This window comes from Trichoplax adhaerens, genomic scaffold, assembly GCF_000150275.1.
Source record: "Trichoplax adhaerens TRIADscaffold_30 genomic scaffold, whole genome shotgun sequence".
Lineage (NCBI taxonomy): Eukaryota > Metazoa > Placozoa > Uniplacotomia > Trichoplacea > Trichoplacidae > Trichoplax > Trichoplax adhaerens.
Window position 1 is genome coordinate 304,420 of NW_002060970.1, and position 13,557 is coordinate 317,976.

Here is a 13,557-nt window from a genome sequence, read left to right on the forward strand (position 1 = left end):
CAGCATTCCTTACAAGCAGTAACATTTAAACGATTGTAAGCATAGATCTTATCTACTACTTGCTAATTAGCTAAAGGAGGATTCTTTTAGATCACGAGTCGTATCTATGAAAACGTTTACAGTGTAAAATATCAATGTCAAAAAAAAGGCACCTGAAATCAGCAAAATCCGGCATATTAGGAACTATTTTAGTAAATTATTTTACTAAAGTCCCAAGAAGGCGAATAATGGAACTACACCATGCAATTATACGACATAGAGCTCTATTAAATAACGCTAATCAATAAACAATCTATAATTCATCTTTTTCTTTGGTATCCTCTTCATTATCATCGACCTCCTAGATAGTGACATTGATATACAAATGATTAGAAGGACAGTTGAACAGTTAAAGCAAAACGAAAGTGCATAATATTGTCTGTCTTAAGATATTATCTATCTCATCATTGCAAGTGTTGATGAAATGTTACTAAGTAATTAACTTACTTCCTCCTTAGGAGCTTCGGCCGGTTGTTCTTCTTCATCAAGATCATCTTCGTGTTCGACCTATTGTTTACAAACATTATTATCAATGCTAACCAAACATTAAATACAATCTTCCTTGTACAGCAAACATCAATAAAACCTAACAACTAACCTTAGCCTCAGGATCGATGTTAGCGCTTAGACGTAACATCCTTTCAATGCGACTGGCGAAATCCGATGTTTGCTAAAAAAAAAATAATAATGTAGCGCTCAGTGACAGTCCAATAATAAATTTGAATCAACTTAGCCTACATACATCTAATGCAAATCCAGAACGCAACATGGCAGTATCAAACATAACACGTGCGATGTCCTTAGCAGTGTGATCATCTGGGCTATTCTAAAGATGTTACGATAAAATAGCGTTAATATCAACTTAATTTTATGCCACAGCAAAGGTTAATGTATCAACTGTATTTGTGTTAACTTATGCTAAAGCCTTTAATACGTACTTCAACACGATTTAACAATTCCTTTATTAAAGGATGGTAGGGATTAATTTCAAGGTGTTTCTTTTGCTTTGTGAAGAACCTGGTTTTAAAAATACAGTAAAAAAATAGTATTACATATACTTCATTAGAATACATCTACTTAGAGTTTACAGTATTTCATTTACTATTCGTATAATCATTCAAGTATAACATTCTCCTCGGAATGATTACAATTATTTTACAGTGACTTACTTGGTATTGGCGTCGTCCTGTTTAGCATACGCTTGAGCTTTCATAATTCTTTCCATATTACCTGACCTATATAAGTGTATTTCAATCAAATATCAAGAAGAATGTTAGATATAGGTGTGTAGGTAATTACCATTATCAACCATATCACGTACCATGCAAAACTACTTGCAACAAGTGCACAAGGTGATTCAGAAAGACGTTGCGATATTGCCACTTTTTCAATGAGATCTTTAAGACCTTTGTCTTTCAACCAATCAGTCAATGGTTTGAATTTGGTTTCCAAAGATTTTTGCCTGTCCTTCTTTTTATCGGTATCTTCACCAATTTTTAATCCTTCTTTTGCAACGTTTTGGAATTTTTTGCCCTCAAATTCTGGTAACGACTAAATTTATAGAAGTATAATTGATAGCATAAGTACTTTAAGATTCCAAAGTTAATTTACTAGATATTAAACCTAAAAGTTATACCTGAAGTGCATATTCATCAACAGTCCATTATACCCAATTTTAAACTAGTGCCAAATTCTTTCCAGAATTTATCAAAATCAACGGGGTTCATTTTTTTAATCATATCTAAGGCCTATTACAACGGTAATAAAGTTAATTTATTCTTAGTATATCAGAAGCGTAAGAATAATTAAATAGGTATCAATTCAAGAAAGGTAATAACTGACCTTACGAACCAACTTCTTTTTGATTACTTTGAGAAGCTTATGTTGTTGAAGCGTCTCTCTAGAAACGTTCAAGGGTAAATCATCTGAATCAACTACACCACGAATAAAGGACAGGTAGCGAGGCATCATATCCTGAAAGTCATCGGTGATAAAAACTCGGCGTACATATAACTTAATGTTGTCAAGATGTTTGCCGAATTCTTGATAAAAGTTATAGGGAGCTTTCTGGGGAACGAATAGGATTGAACGGAAAGTAACTTCTCCCTCAGCAACAAAGTGAGTTTTGGTTAATGGTGATTCAGTGTCTTTCGAGAATTGTTTATAAAATTCATCATAATCGGTTTCTTCTACATCTTTAGGACTTCTCGTCCAAATCGGTTTATTTCCGTTCATCAATTCCCAGTCCCAAACCGTTTTGTCTACTTTTCTAGTTTTAGGTTTTTTTTCTTCTTTTTCTTCTTCAACTTCTACCTCTTCATCTTTCTTTTCTTCCTTTGCTTCTTCATCTTTTTTTTCATCTTTCTTTGCATCTTCATCTTCGATTGGTTCTTCTACAGTTTCAACCTTGTTAAATCAATTTTAATTTGACATTTACTGAATTTGCATACATTGCAACATTTATTGCACGATGTTAGTAACATATTTATAATTATCGAGTGTACGAGTGGAAAATAATTATCTTACCTTACTTGCCCATAAGTAAATGTTGAAGTTAATAAACTGACTGTATTTTTTAATAATAGTTTTTAAAGTTTCTTGTTCTAAGTATTCTTGAGCTTCTTCCTTAAGATACAGACTGACAGTAGTACCACGTCCAAGAGTATTGCCACGTGGATCTTCGGCAACAGAGAATTGGATGGAATCTGATTGCCATATATGCTGTATGTCGTCGTTATGCTTACTTGTAACAACAACTCTATCAGCGACTGCAAATAACAGTTACAAAATTACATTTTTAGTCGATTATTATTTCTTACTGACGACGCGATCTAAGGATTATGTGCAGAACGATTGTTGCGCCGATAAGTAGATAGTAAAGTATTTTTACAAACCAAGGAAAGCAGAATAAAAACCAACACCAAATTGTCCGATGAGATCGCTAGCCTGTTTGCTTTCTTCACCAGATTCCTGTAAAGATTGGCAATAGACAAAGTATTAAGTAAAGATGGATCTCTACAATATTGTAATAGCAATATCCTCTTCATTAATAACAGCTAAGTTACTATATGTAAAATGCCAAATAATGAATAAGTGAGGATAGAAGGCATTAAACAGTCTCTAGCTCTAGACTGTTAAGATTTAAATTAATAAAGTTACCTGCATCTTTTTGAAAAATTCATTTGTTCCAGATTTAGCAATAGTACCAAGATTTTTAATCAAATCTTGTTTTGTCATTCCAATACCAGTATCGGTGATATGTAGAACACGATTTTCTTTATCAACCTGATATTGACAAAATTATTTTTTTCCAGTTAACAATATCAGGTTTCAAAGTAGTAAGCAAAAGCTCTAATCAACCATGTAACTTGCAAATGGAATATGGTACATCTATTTACCTTAATTTTGATTTCGAGTTCCGGGTTATTGCCTAATACTTCCTTATCAGTAAGTGACATAAAACGAATCTTGTCTAAGGCATCAGAGGAATTGGAAATGAGTTCGCGAAGGAAAATCTACACGAGATTAAGAAATTGCTTAATTCTCATTTTTTTTAATGTAAATTGACATTACTACAATAATTACAACCATATGTAAATTCACTATTACAAGCCGAAATTCTTAGGACATACCTCTTTATTCCTGTACAAGGAATTAATAATCAGCTTCATCATCCTGCTAACTTCTGCTTGAAATTCACTCTTTTCACCCTTTTCTCTCAATTCTTTCATTTGTGCAACGTTCAAACCATCAATCTGCGAGTAAAAAAATATGCTACTTAGAACAGTGTAGACAATAGCATCATTATTTTACATTTTTTACAGAATTGACAGAATTATAATAATGTTATATATACAGTATATCATCTAATCGTCGTTGCAAAATATTGGCACCTATACACTAGTGTACGCGTACAATGAATGCTGTAATACGAATAGTAAAGCAGCTAATCTACCTTAATGGCTTCCTCTTCCCTGTACCATTAACAAGTAGATACCGTACCAGAATTGTTATATGCAAAAGAATACATAAGTCGATATTTAAGTAGAGTAGACAACTTGTAATTACTATTTGAATCACTTAAGCAAGACAAGTATAAAACAGCAATGATTCGCATCGCTATTATTCATAATACCGTGCAACAGCTTCGTCATCGGTCTTTGATGCATCACGAGATTTACCAATGTCCTCTTCTACAGTTGCAGCTGGTTTTTCGTCGTCCTCAGCTCTGCAGGTTGCTATAAACAATGTAAAACTTACTATTAGGGGGCATTGCTTAGACTAGCTAAGTAGAAGAAGTGGAAACTATACGCATTTATTACAGTACTACAGTGTGCCTCTAAAATTGAATCATGTTGATATATATTTTCTAGTAGAGGTATTGTAAATTGGAATTATGTCGGAAATAGTTGTTACTTTGAACACATTCTTATGTTATACAAGGTAAAGAAAATGCAACTTGCGCAACAAAATACAATCACTTCATAATGTCATTACTATCAATATTAGCACTGTACTAATATCTGCATTACGTATACCGTTGGAGTAGAATACTGAATATTTGGTGGACTTACTAACATTATTTACTAAATGATTGTTGAAAAGTTTCATTTTTTTTTAAGCCGTACATGTCTATCTTAATGAATTAATTAAATATAACGCGATGCAGTAGAATAAGAGAACAACATGAAAATTGTGTAATAGATACGAGAACATCAATATTATTTGAATAACAGTGTTTGTCTCGTATAATTAAATAGTCTAAAAATTATAAATACGCTTAGCTGCCAATAATAGCCACAGGAAAATATTTATCAAAAAAATTGTACTCTTTTGGGTGAAATACACAGGTCGACTAAAGCAACATCTAAGTGATAATCAGATAAATACGAACTCATTTAAATTGTTGCATCGTGATATTACCAATGCTGACCGATCGTTCTAGGGATCAATTAGTCTACCGATGGTTTTACAGAGAGAGCATCATTCATCATAAAAGTTGTATTTTTAACGTATTGCTCGAACTGTAGACTATAGTAGATAAGGATAACACTTTATTTATAATCTTGTTATCGATCTGGACGATGACAATAATTTCATCCAAGTTGTTGTATCATCATTTTATGAATAACCATGTTGTCGATTCGCCTAGGATAACTCAGTCTACCTCTAGTGTCTCAGAGAAGAAGAGTCTATAATAAAGAAATTGTTATTTTTTTTTCACATGAGCAATAGACTATTTATCTATTGTTATCGTTTAGCATGATTACCACCAGATCAAGATCAAGGTATTGAAAGCGTGATATTAATAATTTTGTGGTAGCATCGATCGGTCTAGGGCTATTAGCGCAATCTGCAACAACCAGTGAAAGTTAGCCACGTTGACTATTATTGTTTTAAATTTGTCGTGAATACATCAACAATTCATTTCTTATCCATTTTAAAGGAGTCATAACCGGTGAGTGAGGCATTGATGGTATGGGAGAAAAAAACAACATCATGTAATTACTTTGTACACATGATCATAATACGTTGAAGGATATGAAAATAACCGTCTTAAATTGAAAACAAAAGCATGGATGATTGCCCGGGTGTTATTTCTCTCAAGCGTTGCATATTCACTTGTTTCTTTCAAATCTACTACCGTGTGATAGTGCTAAATTCAAGAAGCTCGTAACTGCACTGAAGTGATTGTCATCTTGGTCGATGATATGATGGCTTTAAAAGCAGTAAAGAGCATACTATTACCGAATCAATCGAATTCAGTTGTCTAGAATGGATAATGGAAATAGCTTGTTTGCAAAAGACTACTTTTGTTCCGCTACAGTAATAACATGATTTATAGTTTAAGCACTCTATTTCACTGCAAGTACAAGCCATTTCTGTACATACATGAAATCCGAGACTATATGAACATAGTCACGCATGTACTGTATTGAATAAGTTATAGGGTGTTCAACCATATATAAATATTTAAATTCGATTTCTTACTAAACCTAGTGCATATAAACGGGTTGTTTAACAAGAGCAAGTTTGTCAACATCGACACTATCTACTAAGCGTGATTAACAACAAATCGGATGCTTCGGTATCCATGCAAGCATTTTCAGCGATTTCTACTTTAAGAAGCTCCCTTGGAATCGATGACGTGAGTGGCTTCTCATCCAAATCCATCTACTAGATATGGACAGGATTGGGGAGTCTTACTTAACATTGATAGCTATTCCCAAAATGACTAGCAAATGCTTGCATCTTGCGCATTCATTGAAGATGGGCCAAGGTGAAATAGTGAAGAAGGTATATCGATGCAAGCCAGTATGCATCCATATCGTCTTGTACTATAATATGAAATTAGCATTGAGTGAAGAAGTTATGCACCGCTAGAGCACGGTCATTTTCGGAAAACTCAATCCAATAGATGATCGATAGACATGTATTGGACAGAGGACAAGACTGCTTTTCTAAGTATTCTTTCTACTCTTGTTCTATGAACATTTTAAGGTTGCTCCAAACAGAAGCAATGCCATTTTGCACCAACGTGTTGGGCACGCTTGATTGCATGGTACTCTTGTACAATGAACCACGCTGTTGACTTCTTTCTACACGCTCAGTCACCATTTTGACATAAACTATTGCACCCTTTACGTGTCTATCTTACTACTAATGCCATTGTAAATGATCTCTAGCTATTTTTTTTAAACTTTTTATCATGTCATCAATGACCATCATGTCGACATGATGATCCAATGAGCCAGTAGAAACATGAGCGAAAATGAAGAAGAAATCATTTTCAATTGGATGGAATTTCCAATCGCTTAACATGTGTGGCGCAAAGGCAAAAAATATTCCGCAAAAATACTGGTAACTTACGCGTTAAAGCCAGACAGAGTAGAGCAATTAAGAGATAGTATTTCCAGGTCATGATGGATAAAATAGCAAGGAGTAATGGATGACCACCTCTGAAGAAATGGTGATGAGAATCAACCGGTCTTGAATGGAATGTACAAGAGGGAGCAAGAGTCCAACAATTAAAAGAGTCAAGCCCAGGAAGGTGAGGCTACTAGGGTACTATGTACTGTAGTGGACTTGACTTTTTGGACGGGACCCAAGTACAAAAAGTACAGTAGTCCCTACGGACACTCTGGTGTGCATACTGTAGCAAGCCATAGCACGCCATCATCTATTGCAGTCTGTCCCTTGCCTACAGTATACTGTAGAGTATTGTACTGTACACTGTAGACAACACACACAAGTGGTGGTGAACGATGGTGACTGAATTGTTGCAGCGTGCACTGGCGTAGCGTGGCTAATGATGATTGGCTGGCAGCATAATAACGTGACGCGCGTCTCAATCTGATTGGATTGGCTTTGAATGTAAAGCGACACTGTTTCTTTCTTTATCGATGGTCACGGACTGACAGTCACCTACCTACAGGTGCAGTACTGTACTCAGTGTACTGGTCGATAGTCCAATACAGTCAACGCCTTGGTAGTATCGATCGAAAGTGGATCAATGACTGACTGTCACCTACTTACAGGTGAACTGTACCGTAATGTCCGACGTCTTGGTAGTATCGATCAAAAGTGGATCACTGACTGACTGTCACCTACCTGCAGGTGTACTGTGCATACTGTACTGTACACAGTGTACAGTACTGGTCGATAGCTCAGTATACATGTAGTTCTGTACCGTCGACGCCTTTGGTAGTAACGATCTAAAGTGTATCACTGACCGACTGTCACGGAGTGTCACCTACAGGCGTACTGTACACAGTGTACAGTACTGGTCGATAGCTCAGTATACATGTAGTTCTGTACCGTCGACGCCTTTGGTAGTAACGATCTAAAGTGTATCACTGACCGGCTGTCACGGAGTGTCACCTACAGGCTACAGGTCTACTGTACGGTACTGTCGACGCCATGCAAGTATCGATCGATAGTGTATCGCTGACTCACTGTCACAGAGTGTCATCTACAGTACTGTACCTATAGATGTACAGAGTGTACAGTACTGTACTGTACTGTCGACGCCTTGGTAGTATCAATCGATAGTGTATCACTGACTGACTGTCACAGAGTGTCACCTACCTACAGGTGTACAGTGTAAAGTACTGTACTGGTCGATAATCCAGTACAGTTTTGTACTGTATTGTCGACGCCTTGGTAGTATCGATCGATAGTGTATCACTGACTGACTGTCACAGAGTGTCACCTACCAACAGGTGTACAGTGTAAAGTACTGTACTGTACTGTCGACGCCTTGGTAGTATCGATCGATAGTCTATCACTGACTGACTGTCACCTACCTACAGGTGTACACTGTACAGTGTACAGTACTGCACTGGTCGATAATCCAGTACTGTACTGTACTGTCGACGCCTTGGTAGTATCGATCGAAAGTGAATCACTGACTGACTGTTACCTACCTGCAAGTGTGCAGTACTGTCCTGGTCGATAGTCCAGTACAGTTCTGTAACTGGACTGTCTACGCCTTGGCAGCATCGATCTAAAGTGTATCGGTCATTCTATAGTATTCCATTGCAGGTACTGTATCGGTATTATGAAAAGCGATATCAGACCGTGGTCCTATGGCGTCACCCTGTTGACTATCAAGGAGAGAGTGACGTGAAGAAAAACGTGCTGTCAGTCCATACCGTGTGGTAAGCCAGCGATACTGAAGTAAGAAAGAGACGGACGGAAAACGCTACACTGTACTACTCCAAACGCCACGGCTGAATTATTTTGACTAGTGTATCATTTTTGGCTAGTCCATCGACCTCCATTTTAGTCATTGATGGTAAAAGAAAGAGGGGGAATAGCAAATGGATCGATCGCTCTGCACAGTATACTAATCCTTTAAGATCGCACTACAGTATGTTGTTGGTCATTTCAACTAAAACATCAATCACGACAGAACTGTCAGTGTGTGACTGTCTACGATTGTCCTCCGATGACCTACTGTACACTGTACAGTACAGTACTGTACTGGACGGCTTTGTTTGCTTTCCATAGTAGCGTACACTACAGTACACTGTACTGTAGAATGAGCAGTTCAAAACTTCAAATGATCTGTACTGAATGTTCACTTCTCGTCTTTCTGTCTGTACTATCTGTTTCCATGGCTAAACCAAGTTCTTACCTCACCATCGTCCTTTCTACTGAGTACAGTACAGTAGATGCATAGTGTACCGTAGTTTTAGAATTTCCATGTCAAAAATCGACTTCCTTCATTGCGATTGAAATGACTCAATATTATATGTGCTGGTAGACGAAGGTTCAGTAAATATTACTATTGCAATAATTCATATGAATAAAGGACCTAACATAAGAAAAATTGATTTATAGCGTGTACCGTTATATGTTGTAAAATCCCCATTTTACAGTATTTTGTATAAGAAACTACAGTGAAATTGAGTCTTCCGTACACTGATAAGACTGATGCAAACGGTAACAAATTGCGTCATCTATTACGGCTAAAGGAAGCCAAAACATGGTGGAAAAAATAAAGAATCACTCACAGGGTGATGCTTGTAAATCGCCCAGCTTTTTTAAGCAAAGTATGATAGGTGGTACTGTGCAGAGAAACGGGATCTCCTTCATTATGATAATTAATAGAACCGTATACTATAACTAAGTTTAAATCACGCAATACTTTCAATTTTGCCTTACGCTATTGAATAGCTGAAATGGTATTCCAATCTTATAAATTCATTCTATCCATTTGCATGGTTGTATGCAATGAAATAAGGCGAATTGAAGGATAGAATTTTAATTGGTAAAAGTAGCTGCGCTAAAATAATATTCAAGACGTTCACTATCGTGTCTAGTCCAATCCTCTATTGATCTCACTATGTCATTTGACTGACAAGAAATGTGTTGCAACATCTTGCTACCAATAATTTTTAATTTTTATTGTCGTACAGCGTAGGAGCGATTTATGAATTTTATTCCTATTGGCATAATTTTAAATCTTAATTTGAAGCACTATAATGTCGATCTCAGCGATGAAAGTCATATCATTACAAGCCACATTTTCCACCTTGTAGAATAATATAAAATCAGGGTAATCATTTGGTCAGACTAGAGTCTTATTTGAGGCAATATCTGTAACTTGAACAAGACTATCAAGTTCTAACCAATGTCTGTATAATGTCCATCATTGACTGTTGGTGAGTATGTTTGTAATTACTAGTATTAGCAATATTGATATCAACAGGAGTCAATTATAGCGGCTAGTGTAGCCAATGCTACTCACTCAGTCATCATACTTTCACTTTTCTCTCAACTTAAAGTAGGTACTCTGGTAGGCAGTATCTACCGTAAAACTGTAGCTATGACTGTTTGCTCGTAGCGAAAGAAATAGAAGCTTGGACTATTCTCTCCCCTTCGTCAGTACTGTAAATAGCGCCAAATTGTAACTGTGAATGCTATATTGGTAGCAAGAAGAGGCAGGAATTTGTCGATGATCGTCATCGCATACCATCAAAGCTGGCGTAAAACTGCAAAACTCTAGTATGTAGTGTAGTTGCTCTACTTTGACTTTCTCTCCTCTTCGACAGTAGAATCACCCAGTAGTCCAGATATTCACCAGTGGAATCACTTCAATATTAGTGTTTAGTGTTGTGGCCTTTAAAAGTGGAATTAGTCCAGTATTCGCGTTTAGTGTAGCGGCCTATGAAAGTGGAATTAGTACTTAAAGTTGCGGCCTATGAAAGTGGAATTAGCCCAATGTTAGCGTTTAGTGTTGTGGCCTATGAAAATAGAATTGGTCCAATATTCATCCTTAGTGTTGTGGCCTATGAAAGTGCAATTAGTCTAGAATTAATGTTTAATGTTATGTCCTATGAAAGTGGAATTAGTCAAGTATTAGTGTTTGGTGTTGCGGCCTGTGAAAGTGGAATTAGTCCAGTCCAATATTAGTATTTAGTGTTATGGCCGATAAAAGTGGAATTAGTCCAGTATTAGTGTTTTAGTGTTGCAGCCTATGATAAAACATCTTTTTTACCGCAACAGCCCAAACTATTTGACTCTTAAACTAGCGGATAGGCTGCGACTAGACCTGAGAAAGGTTCGGTTCGGCTCAAAACCGTTATGATCTATATAAGAACCTGAATCTGAACCGCTTTGACATCAATCAAACCTGAACCGAACCTATTTTACCATTTTTGAACTGGTTCAATCGGTTCGATTCAATTTACAGCAACACTAGTACAAACTCACGTCGCTTTGCTGACGGTTTACGATAATGTACCCATTTATTAATAATTAACAGATAGTATTACCATTCGACATTATATATATCCCGGTAATAGCCAGACACTACTATATTCACAGCTATGCTTCTAGAATACTGCTTTTCAATAATGCATTCACGGATGAAATGCTATAAAATGCTATATTAAGATTAGTTAATGGTCCAAAATGCATTATGATAACTATTGCACGGTGATGGACATACCAAGTTAAGATTAGCAGGTACTGGAAGATATCGACAGTGCGGTACAATGTCCTTAGTACTGTGGTCAATTCTATACCAATCATGATATTGTGTCTAAGGATCGCTTGTGTATGCAAAGTTTTAAATATTTATTCTACATTACCTATTTTCTTAATGCTAATTTATCTAAATTTTATGTACCAGCAATATTGATTGTCATTGCTGCCAATAAAAGAGCTTCAGATATGACTTATAATTATTTATACTATAGAATTATGCTTATTGCCTATTGATTATCCACATCGACGCTTGCTTAAGGTGCAGCCAAGCAAGTATAATGTTAAATTGAAAACAGTTTACAGATCAAAGTACATTCAATCTATCGATATCGGCACTTTAGATCGCCTGTAGATCAACCATATTAAAGGGAATGGCAAATCAAATCACAAATAATCAAAGCAAATAAAGCAGTCCCATTTAAACATTACTCAGATGCAATAGAATACAATTTAAAAACGATCGATGTCAAGAATTCAACAATAGTTCTGTTGTGCTATAGCCAACATCACTTGCTTCCTTCATTTCACTCCATAAATCATGCATCTTTTAGCTTAAGGCTATCATGGTTTTATGGCCATCAGCTTAATATAATAAGATAAATAAGTATAAACTTATATCAGAACCTTGTTTAAACCACTCTACTCATTGTCATTACCAAGTACCTTTTATGCTGTTTATTGAACATGGAGCCAATGTATAATAATGCCCACGCCTACATTGACCGAGTTATTTACTCATGTATTGAATTTATCGCAATAACTGTAACAGAGAGTCGATGAAGAATAGATTCAACCTTTACAAATTAGTATAATATCCCTAATATAACTAGTAAAGTGATTGATAGCTATATTTAAGCAGATTGAATAGCATCTTCAAGAGAACAATACTTGGCCCAATAGTATTTATTAGCTTAACACTGCTGCAGGCTGTGCTTAGCAATCTGCCTTTAGGAGTTAATTAATAAGTTGTAATTATAATTAATTTTTTCCACTACTTTATCCTTGATTTGGCCTTTAGGATCTTATCCTAGGTTGCAACGTGTATTTGCTAGCCAGGAATTGGGGAAGAGATCCAAGCAGTAACCTAGCCAAAATATTTTCTTGCAAAAGACAAGGCCATTACGACAGGCAGTGGCGAAATCATCGCCATACTTGAAAAAAAAAATCAACTGAACAGGTAAGTTTTTACTAGGTAAAAAAGTTTCAAATAAGCGCTATATTAAAAAAATTTTTAAAGGATGGGCAGATTTCAATGCTGATTACTGCTTAACTTTACGTATTGGATAATATTCAATTAAGAGCGGCATCAATTCAAATTCATCCAACATCAAATAGTGTTTGTTTCTTAACAATTATCGTCTAATTAAATGTTGTAGTCAAGAATTGAAGAAAATGAAATCTAAAAGCTATGCCGTAGCTCAATACAATCAAGAGATTTCAACCGAAGGAAGAGGTAAGGGTAATTCGATCTTTTCATTCTTGGTTTTTTTTGACTTTGGAGATGGCTATGATAACGCTACGTTTATTGTCAGGAAAAACTTTTTTTGCTTTCATTATTCATCCAATTGCTTTAAATTATCATTTCGATCTTTCTCTAAGGATAATAGTATCCTAATCATTTTAAAATAGAGATTAACTACGATTACTGTTTCAGTGATATTGAGGCCAACTCTTTGATCATGATATCAACAGAAAATGATTCTTTATCTTGACCTTAAATTAGCAATCAATTCGTCTGAAAGAAATTCTATTTACCTTCCGTTTGATCGTATCAAATTGAAATCGTTTAAATAATCATTATCACTAACTGCACGATACTATTGCAATTTACTTCCCACTATTTTCATGCCACTAATGAAGCGTTTGATCACGAAATTTCAAGACCTAGAAAATGATTGATTGATTTTTCTCCATAGTAATTTGCAGATGGGGTAGATCAGGGTTCTATTTAGCCTAGATTTGAACATATAACATCGATATATATTGCAATATCGTCTGATGAAATTACATTAATATTGTGAT

General features: G+C 35.7%; 1 protein-coding gene across 1 annotated transcript; it reads right to left on the reverse strand.

Annotated features, from left to right (window-relative positions):
- Positions 1-4,312, reverse strand: TRIADDRAFT_64388 (uncharacterized protein; the record flags this gene model as incomplete). Its single annotated transcript, XM_002117811.1, has 16 exons — positions 1-340; positions 487-546; positions 638-709; positions 782-865; positions 978-1,056; positions 1,209-1,274; positions 1,361-1,590; positions 1,882-2,445; positions 2,566-2,807; positions 2,934-3,009; positions 3,199-3,324; positions 3,438-3,554; positions 3,672-3,794; positions 3,995-4,013; positions 4,175-4,265; positions 4,300-4,312. 16 exons carry the CDS (start codon positions 4,310-4,312, stop codon positions 293-295), a joined length of 2,010 nt encoding a protein of 669 aa, XP_002117847.1. The 3' UTR covers positions 1-292.
- Between the last annotated feature and the right edge of the window lie 9,245 nt (positions 4,313-13,557).